The sequence below is a fragment of the Pan troglodytes genome, chromosome 1, assembly GCF_028858775.2.
Source record: "Pan troglodytes isolate AG18354 chromosome 1, NHGRI_mPanTro3-v2.0_pri, whole genome shotgun sequence".
NCBI classification, from domain to species: Eukaryota; Metazoa; Chordata; class Mammalia; order Primates; family Hominidae; genus Pan; species Pan troglodytes.
In genome coordinates this window covers 186,103,886-186,123,152 of record NC_072398.2, presented here as the reverse complement: position 1 = coordinate 186,123,152, position 19,267 = coordinate 186,103,886, and the positions used below count along the sequence as shown (strand labels likewise).

Below are 19,267 nucleotides of genomic sequence, written 5' to 3'. Positions count from 1 at the left end.
GCGGCCCGGCCCGCTGCTAGGTAACGGCGCCGCAGGGGGCGGGGCGGGAGACCACCCAGGCTGGGCCACCCCGCGCCTCCCTCCCGCCCTCGGGGCCCCAGGGAGGAGGAGGGAGGGGGATCCCGGAAAGGCGCAGCGCCGGCCAAGTGTAAGTCCAGAGGCTTACGCTGAGAAAGGGCATTTGCGGGCTCTGTTAGGGATACACTTTTTTTTTTTTTTTTTTTTTTTTAAGACGGGGTCTCACTCTGTCACCCAGGCTGGAGTGCAGTGGCTCCATCTCGGCTTGCAGGCTCCGCCTTCCAGGCTCAAGCCATCCTCCCACCTCAGCCTCCCGAGTAGCTGGGATCACAGGCATGCACCCCCACGCCCGGCTTTTTGTATTTTTGGTAGAAAACGGGTTTCGCCATGTTGCCCCGGTTGGTCTCAGACTCCCGAGCTCAGGATATCCGCCCGCCTCAGCCTCCCAAAGTGTTGGGATGACAAGCGTGAGCCACCGCGCCCGGCCTAGGGCCACAATTTCTTTTTCTTTTCTTTTCTTTTTTTTTTTTTTCAGGCTTAATTCACTTTATTTTTCTTGTATAAAAACCCTATGTTGTAGCCACAGCTGGAGCCTGGATCCTCTGCGCGGAGACTCTGGTGTGGGTCTTGACGAGGTGGTCAGTGAATTCCTGATAGGGAGACTTGGTGAATACAGTCTCCTTCCAGAGGTCGGGGGTCAGGTAGCAGTAGGTCTTAGAGATGGCATCAAAGTGGGTAGGGCCACACTTTCTTTCCGACCCAATCAAAGCCCGAGATTTCTTCTGTTCACTCTTCCCGGCTTCCATTCTTGCCCTCTTCAGTCCACTCTCTCCACTGAGACCAGAGTCATTTCTCTAACATGCAAATCTGATAGCTCCAAAGCACAAGGCCCACTTGGAGCACAGGGCCCTGTGTGATCTAGCTAAAGCCTTCTCTCCCATAGTTCCCTCACATCAGTGTTCCCTCGTTCCTGCCTTTGTACATGTTTTGGTCCTTTTGTCTTGGCAGATAATCTTCAAAAACTGAACTTGAATCACCCCCAAAACCCACTTTTTTTTTTTTTTTTGAGGCAGGATCTCCCTCTGTTGCCCAGGTTGGAGTGCAGTGGTGCGTTCACAGCACACTGCAGCCTTGAGCTCCCAGTCTGAAGGGATCCTCCCACCTCAACCTCCCAAATGGCTGGGACTACAGGTGTGCACCACCACACCCAGCTAATTTTTGTAATTTTGTATAGACAGGGTTTCGCCATGTTGCCCAGGTTGGTCTCAAACTCCTGGGCTCAGGTCATCTGCCCACCTGGGCCTTCCAAAGTGCTGGAATTATAGGCGTGAGCCACTGTACCCAGCCTACCCCCTCTTTGAAACCTTCCTTGATTCATGTCTCTCTCCTGGCAGATAATTGCTTCTTTGTGCTCTGCATAACAACTCAATTTATATATGTATAATTGCATTTATGACACAAAAACTTATGTACTTGAAAGTCTGCCTTCTTCACCAGACAATAAATAGGTGCTTAATAATTGTTGAGTGAGTCACTAAGAGTTGCAGAATTCAGGGTGTAAAGGATTGGAAATAGGGAAGAATAGAGGCAATAGTCCCTCTATTAAACTTTCAACTATCTTATCTGAGTGTGCTGTTTCTATTGGGTTCCTGATTGATAAACCTCAAGTGGCAGAGTAGGGTAAAATCAATATTCCAATATGTAAAGTTTGGGAAAGAGAAAATGAATCTACAATAAGCTAATTTTTCTAACACAACTACTATTATCTCTGGCAAATTTCTTGGTCAGTTCTTCCAGACTTAAAAAAAAATCATTCCATCATAAATATTTCATGTTACTACGTAGTTTTTGTAATCAATCATTTGGAGAATATCCTTAGGACAGATTCCCAGAAGTGGGTTGTTTGGGTCAAAGAGTATGAACATTTTTATGGCTCTTGATACACACTGCTCAACTGATTTTTTGAAAGCTTGTGCAAATTAACATCATCCCTAGAGCCTCAGTCCTGGGGAAGAGGAACATTTAGGTTGAGGGGGTGAACACCTAACAGGTTTGCCATTTCCATTTGTCCATTCACCCAGAAAAATGCCTATGGAGGAACTAATATATGTATGATGCTGTTGGCCAAACAGTAACTGCACATGAAAAGCAGCCTACCTGAATAGCACTTTCTTCTCCCTGTTATAGAGTGTGTCCTGCTGAGGATAAAGTGGCATGGTAGCTCATGCTTGTAATCCCAGCCCTTTGGGAGGCTGAGGCGGGAGGATTGCTTGAGGCCAGGAGTTCAAGCCCTGGCAACATAGTGAGACCCCATCTCTACAAAAAATAAAAAATTAGCTGGGTGTGGTGGTGCACACCTGTAGTCCCAGCTACTTGGGAGGCTGAGGCAGGAGAGTTGATAGAGGCTGCAGCGAGCTGTGATTGTGCCATTGCACTCCAGCCTGGGCGACAGAGCGAGACTCCGTCTCAAAAAAAAAAAAAAAAACAATAATAATGATAACATAAAAAATTTAAGGTTAAAAAGAACTGTACCCCTAGCAAGTCTCTGAAATAGAAACAGCCTCTAACTTAGTCTGTATGGGCCCCTAGTTTGCTCCTGGGGCAACAGCTGAAGACAGGGAGTGGCCTGGACTCAGCACTGGTTGTCATCAGGAGTACAACTCCCGATGCTATGCTTTAAGTAGGTCTTAATCTCCTTCCTTTTTACCAGACTCTGCAAGACATAAGGTCCATGGATAAATAGATTTGTAACCACTTGGGCCTTGGGACTCTGCTTTCATCATAGGCCCATCACTGCTAACAATTGTGACAAAGTCCACCATTTCTATGGATGCTTCCAAGGCCAAGCCTGTCTATTAAGGAAACCTCTTGCCTTATAGTTCAAAGACTAGGATGGAAGAAATGGGTCTACAGTTTCCAGCCTTTCCAACCTAGGGCCTAGTGCTGTCTGGCTGCTCCAAGCTACAAAATGACCTGTCTTCTCCCAAACAAAATGGTTTCTTGAGCCCAGCTAAGCTCAGCCAGAGCCAAAGCCATAGACCCCAGGAATAGGAAGGGATAAAGAGGCTTCTCTTCTCTTTCTGCAAGCAGCCTCCTTTATGATAGAACAGCTTGTTTCACTGTCACTTCCACTGGTCCTGGGTACGTGTTTTGGGCCTAAACTAGAGATATTCTCCAAATAACAGGATAAAAGCAATCTAATTAAATCTCATTACTGACTCATGAAACAAACGTCTTGGGATCTCCTTTTTTTAAATTTTTTCAATGAGACAGGGTCTCATTCTGTCACCCAGGCTGCAGTGCAGTGGCATGATCTTGGTGCACTGCAGCCTCTACCGCCCAGGCTCAAGTGATCCTCCCATCTCAGCCTCCCGAGTAGCTGGGACCACAGGCGCGTGACACCACGCCTGGCTAATTTTTTTGTATTTTAGTAGAGACAGAGTTTCACCGTTTTGCCCAGGCTGGTTTTGAACTCTGAGCTCAGGCAATCCACCTGCCTCGGCCTCCCAAAGTGCTGGGATTACAGGCGTGAGCCACCGCGCCCGGCCTTGGGATCTCTTATGTGTCCATTCCTTTGCTGGGTTCTGGTGTTGCAGGGTACCTGCTTTTTAGAAGTTCATAGCCTGAGGGGGAGCACAGAGACCACAGGGGAAACCACTGAGTTGGGGGTACTCAGGGATGTTTCCAGAAGTGAAAGGAACTGGATGGGAGAGGCGGGAGGATGACAGAATCTAAAAGGAAAAGGAATGGCTCATGGTCTGGATCTTTCATTTGCTGGTTGTGAGATCTTGGGGAAGTCACATAATCTCTGACATTAACTTAAGGATTAAATGAGATAATACATATGGCTGAGGAACAGTGCCAGGAAAAGTGAGGCAGCCCACACTCACATACACACAGTGCTGGGTAAAGTGACCAGTCTGGTTTCAGGGGTGGGTTCATGTGGGAGTTAATTCATGGTGAAGGCAAGGCAGGCTTGCTTTCTCTGGCATTCCTCTAAGCTTCTCACTCACCAGCTTTCAGCTGCTTCTGTTATCTAGGCCAAGCAGAGTCAATGACCCTGAGATGTGGAGGAGGGAAGTGGGGGTCCTGGGCAGCCCCATCACCACCTGTTATATTTAGGGGCCAAGCCTGGGTATGTATGCTCCTTCCCTGTGGGCAGGTTGAGGCCAATAGCACCTATCAAGTATTTGTTTGTTTGAGATGGAGTTTTGCTCTTGTTGCTCAGGCTGGAGTGCAGTGGTGCGATCTTGGCTAACTGTAACCTTCACCTCCTGGGTTCAAGCGATTCTCCTGCCTCAGCCTCCTGAATAGCTGGGATTACAGGCGCCCGCCACCACGTCGGGCTAACTTTTTGTATTTTTAGTAGGGATGGGGTTTCATCATGTTGGCCAGGCTGGTCTTGAACTCCTGACCTCAGGTGATCCACCCACCTTGGCCTCCCAAAGTGCAGGGATTGCAGGCGTGAGCCACCGCGCCTGGCGTACCTATCAAGTATTTGGTGCCAGGGCTGCAGCCAGAGATTAGGGAATGGTCCTTCACTTTAAGTGTGGGGGAAGGAGACAGGCTAAGAACAAATGCAGCCTCTCTCTATTTATCCATGGCAGAAAGGCCCCGATGCAATCATCCTGGGTAGTGGCAGATGGCTCAGGCCAAGGACAGGTCATACTGGCTTCCAGTAGAATGTGTTCTCCTGCCCAGTCTCTCTCCCTCTGGGTCAGCTTCATTAGAGCAGAGCTTTCTAGACTTTCTGTCTGGGTGGTCCTTTCCATGGGCCTCCCCTTTCCTCAGACACATTTAACTATTTAGAAAGCTGCATACAAAGGCCTGGTTTATGTACCTCCTTAGGAGTAGGGATAGCTGTGGATAAAGAAAGTGTATCCCCTGCAATTCTCTGGAAATAGAAACAACTTCTCAACTAGGCCATGCAGGCCCTAGATTCCTGTTGGGGCTACAGCTAAACACAATTTCCCTCTCTCCACTGAGTATGGAAGTGGGATGGTAATAGTAAAGTAGTGAAGAACTGGGAAGAAGTTCGACCTTTGGCCTTGGGGAACAGCTTGGAGGGCAATCTTGGCAGTCTTATAGGCTCACAGGAGCTTATGGCCCCTCACTTCAAGTATGGGGAAAGGAGAGAGGCTAAGAACCAATGTAGCAGCTCCCCATTTATCCATGGCAGAAGGCCCCTGATGCAATCATCCTGGGTAGTGGCAGTCTTCTCGGCTCAAGGAACTCTTGCCAGCAGGCAAGGATGAATTGTAACTGGGGGATGGATTCCTGGAATAGCAGCTGTCAAGTTTTGTCTGACCCGGCAAGCTCCCGGAACCCTGTTCCTCAGCACATCCCCAGGGTCCTCCCTGATTCGGCATTCGAGGTCCCCTTTCTCCTCTTCCTCCACTTCCCTCATTGAGCATCACTGGGAGAGGCAGGGCAGACCCTATTAACTCTTCTGCCTGCCTTGCTTTTCTGATTTCTGTCCATGGAGAGGTGGCCGGCCAGTGGACATTCAGTTGCTCACTATGTTTCAGACATACTCAACCCCTCTGTAGCTGCTACCAAAAGAAAACAAAAACTGTCCCTGCCTTCTGGCAGACAAACAGGGCAAAGAGAAGAAAAATCAAAGCATCTTGGGCACCCAGCCAGTCCTGGAACTGTCAGACAATAGCAGCAGTGTCCTGAGCTGGGGGCTGCTCCCAGCTGGGACTCAAACTCAACAACACCTTCCTCTGGGAAAGCTTTTACCTTTTGTTTTCTCCAGCTCCTTCCTTTCCTTGATGCAGAGGCCGTTCCATGGACTTGTGCAAAGGGAAGGCACAGGAGAGGTTTTTCCTCTATCTCACTGTCAGGGTTCTAAGGGCTCCATGGGGAAGGACAGGAAAGGGTATATAGGAGGGCTCTGAGACAGTTTAATCAATGCCCTTTACTCCTGCACCGCACTTTCCCTCCCAACCCTTTTCTCTGATCAAGGAGCAATCTTCTGGCTCCTTGGGAGACCCTAAGGGGAAGAAAGCTCTGGGAAAGAGGACAAAACCTGAGAAACAGAAGGGCCTTTAACATTCAAACAGTCGAACTTTCTCATTTTGCAGATGGAAACACTCAAGGTCAGAGAGGAGAGAGTGATTTGACCCAAACCAAACAACATTACAGAGGACAGATTTTCTTCCACCCAGGCCAGGACTCTGTCTCCAGCACCATCTAGGCCCCACCAATTTAATTTCAGTTCCAAAGGGGACCATGTTGGGCACCACCACAGCTCTTTATCCCCACATCCCCCTCAGCCCTATTGGTTTCAACCACTTCTGCCGGGCCATTTCAGCTCCTGCCTGATTAGGGCAAACTTTCAGGAGCCTTGTTCTGACCAGTGGGAGCGCCAGGGCTCTCAAGAAGGCTGACAGAGGTGGAGATGCCCCAGGGTAGAAATACTCACGGAGTCTCTCACAAGTTCTATGACTAAGATAGGCAAGATTACTCAAGTAAACTTGAGAGCCTTGAGGTTTTTGAAGCAATGCAGAAACCAGTATTTCAAATAATTCTTTCTAATTACTGCCACCCACAGTGAAGACATCAAGAGAAGCCTTTACTTTGATAATTCTAGGAGGTGAAATCTCACCCCAGGAACCACTTTTATCTTCCACCAAACACCTGCAGGCTGTAAAAGCAATGCAGGGAGAGAGCAGAGTGAATGTGTGTTTGGGAGCAGGGGTGGTGGAGGGAAGGTGGATAGGCCTCTAGAAGGGCTGTGAATATGGAAATTTCATTACTCAATTATCTGAAGCAGGAGAGTCTGCAGAATTAGGATATAAAGGAGTGCAGCTGGAGGAGAGTCAGAAGGAATTTCAAGCCATGATACAGGTTCCTGGCTCTTCCTTCCCAGGTTGGGCAAACCTCAGTGAGGTGAGGTGCAGCGGGGTCTGGCTTGGCTCAGACCATGGCTCTTCATGTTCTTATCTCCACTAGAACCTGTGGGAATAGGCTTGTTGGCTAGGCAGGGGCTGCCCCTGCTTCTGTTCAGTCTCCAAGGGATATTAGTTGAACTAGGGAAAATGGCTAGAGGCTGGGAGGAGAGGGAGTGAATGGTGAGCATGGAGGGTGGGGCTGTGGGTGAGGTGGGGGAAGGGGCTGTGGGTGAGGTGGGGGAACGGGCTGGGAATCTGTATGGTAGGTATGGGAGCAGAGTCCTGGGCTGATGCTCAGGCGTGGCACTGCCAGCAGCTAGGCCTATGGGTCTAGAAAGGCTGATTAGGATAAGGGACTGAAGTACTCCCAGGTCCTTTTAGGTGAGGGATACTTTCAGGACTGGGTTGGGTCAGCCAGTCAGAAAGTAGCCTTCCTAGGAGCTTTACATTGGACAGCTGCTGCCCCACCGATACATCTTGGCACACAAGAGTTAGGCCACTGTATCTGTCCTGTCCCACACACTTGCTCCAGATGATCTTTACCACATGACACATGAACATACACTGTGTACACCTGGAGCCCACCTGACATGGAGCTTGGGACTGCTCCACAAGTCTCCAGCATGCCTTTGGAAGCCCTTCTTTATTGGGAAATAAATACAGAGTTAAACAGGTGGGCCGGCCAACATCTGTGGCTTTGGAGGCCAAAAGGAAGGAGTCTGACTTGCTCAGAACTCAGATCTCCATGAGCTGGTCATTCCCCACGATCACCTCGTTCACTCGTTTAGCTACAAAAGAAAAGGAAAAAAGTTTTCTGAGAACTGGCAGCAAGATGACATTTCGAACCCAACTGCTTTTTTTTTTTTTTTTTTTTTTTTTTTTTGAGACCGAGTTTCACTCTTGTCACCCAGGCTGGAGTGCAGTGGCACAATCTCGGCTTACTGCAACCTCCATCTCCCAGGTTCATGCGATTCTCCTGCCTCAGCCTCCTGAGTAGCTGGGATTACAGGCGCCCGCCACCACGCCTGGCTAATTTTTGTATTTTTAGTAGAGATGGGGTTTCACCGTGTTGGCCAGGCTGGTCTCGAACTCCTAACCTCAGGTGATCTGCCAGCCTCAGCCTCCCAAAGTGCTGGGATTACAGGTATGAGCCACCATGCCCAGCCAAACCCAACTGCTTCTAATTCTGTGTTCACAAAAATTTATTTCTCTACTATTGTGGCTGTGTTCTTGAGAAGCTCTTGGAAATAGGGATATGAGAGAGAGAGCACCTTCCTATGCAGGAGGATGGGACCAACTGTCTATATACCTGGCTGTGGTGAGGCTTTAAATAGGAGAACTGAAACTGGGTCTTAAAGGGTGAATAGTTTCTTCAGGCAGTGATGGAAAGGATTCTAGGCTGTTAGAACAGCAAGGGCAAAGACAGTGAGATGGGAGAAAGGGGACCCGGAAATACTGTGGTGTGGCCAGAGAATAGGAAATGAGGGGATAAGGGTAAGAAATGAGGCTAAAAGGATAAACGGAGATAAGAAAGGGCAATACCTCATATATAATATGGAAATAATGACACCTACTGCATAGGGTTGTTGTGAGAATTCAATGAGTTAAAGGTAAGTGAATGCTCAGTAAGTTGTGGCTATTATTATTTCTATAAAGGTCAAACCCATAAGGCCCTCCATGACATCTTTGCCTACCTCTCCAGCTTCATTTCCCACTATTCTCCATTTTACCAGTAAGCCATACTGTTTTAATCCCTTTTTTTTTTTTTGAGATGGAGTCTTGCTTTGTTACCCAGGCTGGAGTGCAGTGGCGCAATCTTGGCTCACTGCAACCTCCGCCTCCTGGGTTCAAGTGATTATCCCGCCTCAGCCTCCCCAGTAGCTGGGACTACAGGCATATGACGCCACACATGGCTAATTTTTTTTTTTTTTTTTTGTATTTTTAGTAGAGATGGGGTTTCACCATGTTGGCCAGGCTGGTCTGGAACTCCTGGGCTCAAGTGATCTGCCCTGCCTTGGCCTCCCAAAGTGCTGGATTACAGGCGTGAGCCACCGCACTTGGCCCTGTTTTATACCTTTGAACTTTGGCACAACCCTCTGCCTAGAATGCTTCCCCCTCCATTTTTTCCTGTTGCACTCTTACTACCCTATGTGCCCTAACGTAGCACCTCTAATATGCGATGCCTTCCCTTTTGCACTGTCCATTTCCTGCTTTGTGAAACCACTGTACCTAATATATATCTCTATTCCTACATCATTATACCACTCTCCTCTACTTCACTATAAGAACATTGAGGGCGCTGGGTGCGGTGCCTCATGCCTCTAATCCCAGCAGTTTGGGAGGCCGAAGCAGGTAGATCACCTGAGGTCGGGAGTTCAAGACCAGCCTGGCCAACATGATGAAACCCCATCTCTACTAAAAATACAAAATTAGCCAGGCATGGTGGCGCATGCCTGTAATCCCAGCTACTCGGGAGGCTGAGGCAGCAGAATTGCTTGAACCCAAGAGGTGGAAGTTGCGGTGAGCCGAGATCGCACCATTACACTCCAGCCTGGGCAACAAGAGTGAAACTCTGTCTCAAAAAAAAAAAAAAAAAAAAAAAACCAAGAACATTGAGAGGAGGGATGGAACAGTGTAGTTATGATTATATCCCCAGTGTCTAGCATAGCTACTGCCACATGATGATTTTAGAGGTTTTGGGTAATGACTAAGATAGGATATGGTCATATAACTGGAGAGCTAAAGCTGAATGCAGATGAAGGTTGGTAGAGAAGTTCAGGGAATCATGAAGCCGGAGAGCTGGACAGTTTACTGATGAATATGTTTAAGTTGTCCAAGATGTTATGGACAAGTGAGGGAGAGGAGAGGAAGACTGTGAACCATAGGCTAAAGCTCTTAATAAATGTAGGGAAGTACCCTGGAAGCTGACCAATGATGTGGTGAAAGGTAAGAAGAGCTATAGAAAACTTTCAAGGAAAAAGAACTATAGAAAGGAGGCAGTGAGCCAATAGCCTGGAAGGGGCAGGGGGAGCCAGGGAACAGAGACTATATCTGGCATGTTGGGGTTGATGTATTTTCATGGCGATTCAGTAAGTTGGAGGAAACCTGTGGAGGCACAACAAGCAGAACTAGGCCGGGCGTGGTGGCTCGCTCCTGCAATCCAGCACTTCGGGAGGCCAAGGTGGGTGGATTGCCTCAGTTCAGGAGTTTGAGACCAGCCTGGGCAATAGTTAGACACCATCTCTACAAAAAATAAAAATATTAGCTGGATGTGGTGGCATATGCCTGTGGTCTCAGCTACTCAGGGGCCGGGGAGGGAGGTCGCTTGAGCCCAGGAGGTCAAGGCTACAGTGAGCTGTGACTGTGCCACCTACACTTCAGCCTGGGTGACACAGCAAGACCCTGTCTCAAAAAAACAAAAAACTAAGCAAAGCTAGTGATGCTTGGTCAGGGATGGGAGTAGGGTCCAGTAAATACACTGGAAAATCTTTGGGCTGGAATCAGGTTGGGAAAGATCCCAAGGGGAAAAATACAAGGGAAGATGATAAGTTGGGAAAATAGCAATGGGATAGAAGGGAAAAACATCACAAATAAAAGGTGCACTGTTGAGAACTGGGAAGGCTTCCTGCTGGCCAGGAGGATTTGACCTGTGTCAAGTATACATCAACAGCCTGACCTATACCAGGTCTACTTTCATGGTCAAAGAACTGATCACTCTGGCCATAGGGAAGAGATCCAAGTTCTGTCACTGACTGTAAGAAGAGACTCAGATGAAGCATGCTTTTAGCAGTTAGTGTTTTTTTTTGTTTGTTTGTTTTTGAATGGAGTCTTGCTCTGTCGCCCAGGCTGGAGTGCAGTGGTATGATCTCTGCTCACTGCAACCTCCGCCTCCCAGGTTCAAGTGATTCTCCTGCCTCAGCCTCCCAAGTAGCTGGGATTACAAGTGTGTGCCATCACGCACAGCTAATTTTTGTATTTTTAGTAGAGATGAGGTTTCACCATGTTGGCTGGGCTGGTCTCGAACTCTTGACCTCAAGTGATCCACTCGCCTTGGTCTCCCAAAGTGCTGGGATTACAGGCGTGAGCTACCACCTCTGTACCCGGCCATTTTTTAGGTTTTGACTGTTAGCTGTAGCCATTCTACTGCTTGAGAAGGTCAAATTTGGCTGCCAGTATTTTTGCCAGAGATAACCAATGAGAGTATTGGGATGGGGTGAGAAAAGTCAGAGTTGTTATAAAATGGCTTGTTTTCTTGTTGGTGCTAGAAGAGGGTAGGGAGGCCTACACTGAGTTATGAGCCATACTTTTGGGGAAAAAGACTGCTATGGATGTGGTGACTCTGGAGCATGAAAATGATTAGAATTTGGAGAGCAGACTGCATTATGTCTTTTTTTTTTTTGAGATGGAGTTTCGCTCTTGTTGCCCAAGCTGGAGTGTGATGGCGCGATCTCAGCTCACCACAACCTCTGCCTTCCAGGTACAGGCAATTCTTCTGCCTCAGCCTCCCAAGTAGCTGGGATTACAGGCATGCGCTACCACGCCCAGCTAATTTTTTGTATTTTTAGTAGAGATGGGGTTTCTCCATGTTGGTCAGGCTGGTCTCAAACTCTCGACCACAGGTGATCCACCAGCCTCAGACTCCCAAAGTGCTGGGATTACAGGCATGAGCCACCGCATCCGGCTGAGACTGCATTATTTCTTAGGATGAATGTTTTTTCCTGAAACCCCTTCATGTGAGGAAGACTGACGGAAGACTTTGCCATCTATTGAGCTCTTTGCTGGTAAGGATGTGAGTTGTTGGTGTTTGCCTAGGTCACCTATAGTAACAAGTCTTGAGTGCTGCACTGATGGTTAGGAGTTTGCTTTCACCATATGGCTCAGTCTCAAAAAAAAAAAAAAAAAGAAGTAATAGTGGAAAAAGGCAACTGGCCAGGGAGTTCCTGTGGCAGGAGGGCACTGACCACTGTGCTGGATGCACTGGTCCTTCCAGCAGAGGACAGAGAGAAGGAAGTGGTGGGGTTGTCCAGTTTAGAGCCCAGACAAGATGACTTCCCTGGCCAGCCCTCCTTCAGCAGGACCATTAAAGGGTCTCCTTGCTAAAAGGTGGACACATAGTGTTAATTAAAGCCAGAAAGCCCAGGAGTTTATGAAGCCCATCTCATGATGATTGCAACAGAGGCCTTTCTTGGAACCCTAACTTTATACCCTGAAATCCCCCAAAATATGTTTCATGGATCCAACATTCATTCATTCACTCTTTTCCCCTTCTGAGCATTTACCATAAATCAGGACCTGTTCTGAGAGCTAGGGATGCATATAGTTATGAGACAATCGACCTTGAGGATCTTTTTTTTTTTTTTTGAGATGGAGTCTTGCTCTGTCACCCACACTGGAGTGCAGTGGTGCAGTCTCAGCTCACTGCAGCCTCTGCCTCCTGGGTTCCAGCAATTCTCCTGCCTCAGCCTCCCAGGTAGCTGGGATTACAGGCATGCACTACCACACTCGGCTACTTTTTGTATTTTTAGTAGAGACGGGGTTTCACCATGTTGGTCAGGCTGGTTTCGAACTCCTGACCTCAGGTGATCCGCCCACTTCAGCCTCCCAAAGTGCTAGGATTACAGGTGTGAGCCATCATGCCCAGCTGACCTTGAGGATCCTAATAGGGAAGGCTGATTCATGGATAATTGCCATGGCTTGTGAAACATACTTTAATAAAGGTGTGGCAAAGCTCAAGGACACAGTGGAAGGAATGTGTAGTTCTGCTATGGGGAGTCATGGGAAGAGGCAGAGAAGGTTCTACAAAGGAGAAAACACTTGGTCGGAGTCTTCAAGAGAGGAAATCTAGAGAGAGCACATGTAAAAGCCATGGAGAGGTATAATGGCACGGTATGTATGAGGAATTCTAAGTCTTTTGGTACACTCAAGGAGTAGTGCATACACCTGTCATTTAATTATATGTAATTCTCACAATTCTCCAAGGTAGCTATTATTGTCCCAATTGTCTAATTAAGAAAATCTGGGGCTGGGCGCAGTGGCTCATACCTGTAATCTCAGCACTTTGGGAGAGTGAGGTGGGTGGCTTGCTTGAGGCCAGGAGTTCAAGACCAGCCTGGGTGACATTGCAAAAAAACACAAAAATTAGCCAAGGGTGGTGGTGTTCCCCTGTAGTCTCAGCTGCCCGGGAGGCTGAGGCACAAGAATCACCTGGATCCAGCAGGAGGAGGCTGCAGTGAGCTGAGATAGCACTACTGTACTCCAGCCTAGGCGACAGAGGAAGACTCTGTCTCAAAAATTAAAATAAAAAAAAAAGGAAAATCTGAGGGCTTAATGATTAAAAATTTAACTTGGTGCACAGCCACTAAGTTGAGTTGAGATGTGAACCGAGGTCTGTTTGATTCTAAAGCCCAAAAGGAAGGCATATGACTTTTAAAAAGGGAAGGGGGAAGAAACTGAAGAAGGAAATGATGTGGCGTCTACAGAGTTGGTGGGGTTAATTCCTTCAGCAACTCCCCTCCCCACCTTATTTTAGGTTTAGGAATAATACCAAAAGCAATCAGTCATTTTAATTTTTATTATTATTTTTAAGACAGGGTCTCCCTCTGTCACCCAGGCTAGAGTGCAGTGGTGCGATCTCGGCTCACTGCAGCCTTGACCTCTCAGGCTCAAGCAATCCTCCTGCCTCAGCCTCTTGAGTAGCTGGGATAACACGTGTGTGCCACTGTGCCTGGCTAATTTTTAATTTTTTTGTAGAGATGGGTTCCTGCTATGTTGTCTAGGCTCAAGCGATCCTCACACTTCAGCCTCCCAAAGTGTTAGGATTATTGGCATGAGCCACTGTGCCTAGGCTTCAAGAATCACTGTACAGTATTGGTGCCAACCTGGGCCATTAGATCTATTGGTATGTTTTCAAGGTTTTGAGATTAAGGGTGCATACATGTATAAGCTTATCTATAAGATTAATTTCTAGAAATGAAACTGTTAAAGTAAAAAAATTTGACAGTGATGCCAGGAGCGGTGGCTCACGCCTGTAATCCCAGCACTTTGGGAGGCTGAGGTGGGCAGATCTCCTGAGGTCGGGAGTTCACAACCAGCCTGACCAACATGGAGAAACGCCATCTCTACTAAAAATACAAAAAATTAGCCGGGCGTGGTGGCACATGCCTGTAATTCCAGCGACTCAGGAGACTGAGGCAGAAGAATCGCTTGAACCCAGGAGGCGGAGGTTTCAGTGAGCTGAGATTGCACCATTGCACACTAGCCTGGGCAACAAGAGTGAAACTCCGAAAAAAAAAAAAAAATGACAGTGATGTCAACTGCTCTCCAAAGACGGCTTTATCAATTTATGTTCTTGCCCGCAGTGTACGTATGTGTTTGTTTCCCACATCCTCACCAGCCTTTGGCATTATCAGTGCTGGTGTGAGAAGTAAAAATGGAATCCGTGATTGTAATCTGTTTTACCTTTGGCTTCAATCCTCTGGCCACTTCCAATCAAGCAGTCCTTGATGTCTGCACCCTTCTCGATCACAGCATTGTTGCAGATGACACTGCCTTGGATATTGCTTCTGTAACACAGTAGCCAAGTTAGGGAGGACCCAGGGCTCACATCACCATCCTCATTACTATTGGTTGGGGGTTCTGGCTCCTCCCTAGGCCAGGAACAGCTGGGCAGTCTAGTTAATGGCTACGCACCTCAAGTTATCAGTGGAAGACAGAATGGTAAGCCAAGGGAGGACCTGGCTTCAGAGAAATCCAGATTTGGGACTATGCTCATAACGATCTTTCTCTAAGGCCTGAAAAGAAGATATTCTGACTTCAGTTCCTTTTTTTTTTTTTTTGAGACAGGATCTCACTGTGGCCCTGGGACTGGAGTGCAGTGGTGTGATCATAGCTCACTGCAGCCTCTAAAACTCCTGGGTTCAAGTGATCCTCCCACCTCAACCTGTAGCTGGGACTACAGGTGCACACCACCATGTCTGGCTAATTACTTCAGTTCTTTAGGATCCCAGAACCTAGAGGTCTAAATTCCATCCAATCTGTTCTTTGGTCTGGGGCTGGTCCTTAGGCTGACCCATCACTGCTGCTTCTCATCTGGGAATATATACCAAATTTCATTTGAGGCTCAGAAATCACAAATCCTCCTAGGAGATCAACTCTGGAAACAATGGGCTCCCCACATTCTCACCACAGACTCTGGTTAAGCAAAGCCATACTCATTCAAAAAAATTTTTTTTTCTTTGAGATAGGGTCTCGGATTACCCAGGCTGGAGTGTAGTGGCATGATCTTGGCTCACTACAGCCTCCAACTCCTGGGTTCAAGCAATTCTCCTGCCTCAGCCTCCCAAGTAGCTGGGACTACAGAGCCACCACACCTGGCTAATTTTTGTATTTTTAGTACAGATAGGGTTTCACCATGCTGGCCAGGATGGTCTTGAACTCCTGGCCTCAAGTGATCCACCCGCCTTGGCTTCCCAATGTGCTGGGATTACAGGAGTGAGCCACCGCGCCTGGCCTAAACAATTTTTTCAGAGATAAGGTATCATTATGTTGCCCAGGCTGGCCTCAAATTTGAGCTCAAGCAATTCTCCTGCTTCAGCCTCCCAAGTCTCTGGGACTACAAGTGTCCATTACTATGCCTGGCTAAAAAGGATTTTTTAAAAGCCAAGTCTATTCCACATAAAAGACGACTCCAGACCCTAAAGCATACACCAAGAGCAGCGCCACTTGCTCACGGCATTTAAATGTATTTAAAAAGCATTCTCCTAGGCCACGTGTGGTGGCTCACCCCTGTAATACCAGCACTTTGGGAGGCCGAGGTGGAAGGATCACTTGGGCCCAGGAGTTTAAGACCAGCTTGGGCAGCATTGTGAGACTCTATCTCTACACAAAATAAAAAAGCTAGCTGTGCATGGTGGTGCATGCCTGTAGTACCAGTTATTCAGGAGGCTGAAGTAGGAGGATTGCTTAAGCAAAGGAGGTAGAGGCTGCGGTGAACTGTGATCGCACCACCGCACTCTAGCCTGGGTGATAGAGGGAGATCTTATCATAAACGGAGCATCTTCTTGGCTCTTAAAGAATGCCAGGTTGGAGGAAATGTCCTTTAGAAAATTATGACTAACCTGGCTGGGTGCGGTGGCTCATGCCTGTAATCCTGGCACTTTGGGAGGCCAAGGCAGGTGGATCACCTGAGGTCAGGAGTTTGAGGCCAGCCATGGCCAACATGGTGAAACCCCACCTCTACTAAAAATACAAAAATTAGCCAAGCATGGCGGTGCGCACCTGTGATCCCAGCTACTCAGCAGGCTGAGGCAGGAGAATCAATTGAACCTGGGAGGCGGAGGTTGCAGTGAGCCGAGATTGCACCATTGCACTCTAGCCTGGGCGACAAGAGCAAAACTCTATCTCCAAAAAAAAAAAAAGAAAAGAAAAAAGAAATTTATGACTAACCTTTATTGTACATCTACTCTATGCCAGGTATTGTGCTAAATAAATACTCTCTGTACATTATAGGAGTGACTTTTACAAAGAGTCTCGCTCTGTCACTCAGGCTGGAGTGCAATGGCGTGATCTCAGTTCACTGCAACCTCTGTCTCCCGGGTTCAAGCAATTCTCCTGCCTCAGCCTCCCAAGTAGCTGGGATTACAGGTGCCTGCCACCACACCTGGCTCATTTTTTGTATTTTTAGTAGAGGCAGGGTTTCGTCATGTTGGCCAGGCTGGTCTCCAACTCCTGACCTCAGGTGATCCAGCCTTCTTTTTTTTTTTGAGATGGAGTCTTGCTCTGTCCCCCAGACTGGAGTGTGGTGGCGTGATCTGCCTCAAGTAAACCTCTGCCTGCCTCAGCCTCCCAAAGTGTTGGGATTCAGGCATGACCACCGCTCCTGGCCACAAATCTAGTAATTTCTTTTTTTTGAGACAAGGTCTCACTTTGTCACCCAGGCTGGAGTGCAGTGGCGTGATCTTGACTCACTGCAGCCTCCATCTCTGGGGCTCAAGTGATCCTCCTGCTTCAGCCCCCCAAGTAGCTGAGACTATAGGCATGCGCCATCATGCCTGGCTAACAAATCTAGTAATTTCATCTGAAAATCACCTGAGCAGTGTAAACAATGACAAATAATGCCACCCTCAGTGTCCTGGCCCCCCATCAATTATTTTGGTAGGTCTTGGATAGCAGCTAAATGTATTTAACTAGAAGCAAACCCCTCCTAGATGATTCTGGGAGTACTATTTTTATCTCTGATGCACTAAAAAAGAGCAACCACATTTTGCAGATGAGGTAACAGATTTAGAGAAGTTAAACCATTCACTCAAAACCATATAACTGCTAGTAACAGATTTAAATCTAGGTCTGCCTGACTTCAGAATCCATAATTTAATCATAATGCAATACAAAGAAATTAAGAAAAGACTAGAAGAGACCTAGAACTGCCTTATTCTGAGCTGATATGGCTCAGTGGAAGAAGCTCTTTCCTAACAAGGGGATATTCAGTACCCGAGTCAGAAATGGGAAGAGAAAAAATGGGCAGCTGGAAGGAAGAAGGAGGAGGATAGAGAGGGTGTAAGCACCCTTTTAACAAAACAAAACTAAGGAAAAATTGCCAACCCAAGAGGCATGAGGGGGTGGGAAAGAGGACATTCCAAGGACTAAAAACACTGATACACAGACCATTAAAAAAGATTCTTCCCAAATGCCAAAACTTAGTAAAATGCAAAAAGAAATACTAGCACTTTATGGCATTTCAGAGTCTTCTTTATCTCTGTTCTCCTAGGAGGTTAAAGCCTTTTGGAAAGTAGCAAAAGGCCAAAACCACAGCACCTCTGTGGTGCAGGCTAGAGATGGGCAGAGACAGCACTAGTTTGCCCTTTGGCAGACTTGGGATACACTCAGTGGGTGGGCTTTTAAGAGAGCTTCCATAACTTTCCAACTTGCCTAACTTGCAAAGCAGTCCAGTAAGCAGTTAGGCTGGTTCCTGCTTTTTGGGGAAAATTCCTCCAAAAGGGGTAATAGGGAAGTATAGAAAGCTTTAGATACAGAGGCTCCTGGGACAGAGCTGCCTTTCAGTTGGCTACTAGTTTATCATGGAAAAGTCTTATTTCTTTTTCCAAGGTGGTAGTAGGGGTATGCTTCCTACTCAGTCGTAAGAGCCAAAGAATGTATGCTCTGAAGCTAGGCAAGAGGTAAACATAGTCAGCAGACAAGAAATAGCCAACAGGAACTCAAGCAGCCATAATTAGAGACAATTAAATGTCTATTTTGGAATCTGGGATATAAGTGGGAGAGATTTCTGGAAGGAAGAGACAAGAATAACTGAGGTCAGATTTCCATAGCAATAAACAGCCTGGTTTTCCTTAGGCTTAGTGGATCTGATTGGGGTCTTCAGGAACCTCCCACATTGTCTGTCTCATCCAGTTGATGTGTAGCTCTTTCTGAGACACATAAACCACTGCTGTGGAGCCTGCAGGTATGATAGGGAAAGCTGTGGGCTCTCCTGAGGCTCCTGGTAAGTGGATCTGTGGAAGGCTTTGAGATGAATACCTGACAACAGCTTACTGGTTGTGAAGCTCTTTTCTGACCATTTGTATTCTCAATTGTTCCCCAGCATTACTGTGCAGCCCAAATCACCTCCAATAGCAAGGCTGAGGTACTTTGGAAAAATTTCAACCCAACACAGCTTTTCCCCATCCAAGAAGAAACTCCAGGATCAAGGACTTTACTGGGAGTGTATCTGTTCATGCTACAGGGAATGGAAACATAGGACTTTATCAAACAAACCCTCTCTAGGTTGCCAGTTGGCAGCAAGGACTCTGTCTTTTCTGTTTAGTGCCTAAGGAGAGAGAAGAGGTGAGTTCCTATAGTCCAACAAAAGAGCTTGTTCCAGACTAGAACTACAGCTTCTGCATCCTAGTTTTAACTCTCAGGTTGGCACGAAGCACTCCGCTGTGCTAATGTCTAGCTGTGTTCTCTAAGACGCTGCTCAGTGATGGCTAAGACTAATGGAGACTTGGTCCTCATTTCTCCTTGGTAGGTTCAAATTTCAAGCACGGAGGCAGGCTTTGCAAAATTACTCTGAAAACTGTAACGCTTCAGTGGAAAGGAGGCCATGAGAAAAACAGAGTACTACAGTAAGATCACTGCTTGGCCAGACACACCACACTATACTATGTTGTGGCATATCACCTGAGGAAGAAGGCTAACTGAGAAGCAAGAGTGCCTCCAAATTCTTGCTCCTCTTCTGGCTTTAGGTAGGACTTCCTTCAGTTATTTCAAGGGAGGAAAGGGAACTCACATATATCTAACGTCTAATACATCTCAGTCATTATATAAAGCACTTTACACTCACTTTATTTATTATTATT

At 47.2% G+C, this 19,267-nt stretch overlaps 1 protein-coding gene across 4 annotated transcripts in view; it reads right to left on the bottom strand.

Moving 5' to 3' along the window:
* Positions 1 to 7,474: 7,474 nt before the first annotated feature.
* The window catches only part of EIF2B3 (eukaryotic translation initiation factor 2B subunit gamma), a 137,802-nt gene continuing 126,009 nt past the window's right edge, over positions 7,475 to 19,267 (bottom strand). For 2 of the 4 annotated variants that reach the window (XM_001152272.7, XM_009456253.4), the window contains exons 11-12: positions 14,373 to 14,476; positions 7,475 to 7,702 (exon numbers count right to left, since the gene is read on the bottom strand). In XM_001152272.7, the coding sequence (XP_001152272.1) occupies positions 7,650 to 7,702; positions 14,373 to 14,476 (157 nt within the window). In that variant the 3' untranslated portion in view covers positions 7,475 to 7,649. The remainder of the gene's footprint in view (positions 7,703 to 14,372; positions 14,477 to 19,267) is intronic. The other 2 variants (XM_054666422.2, XM_054666414.2) reach the window with 2 other exon arrangements.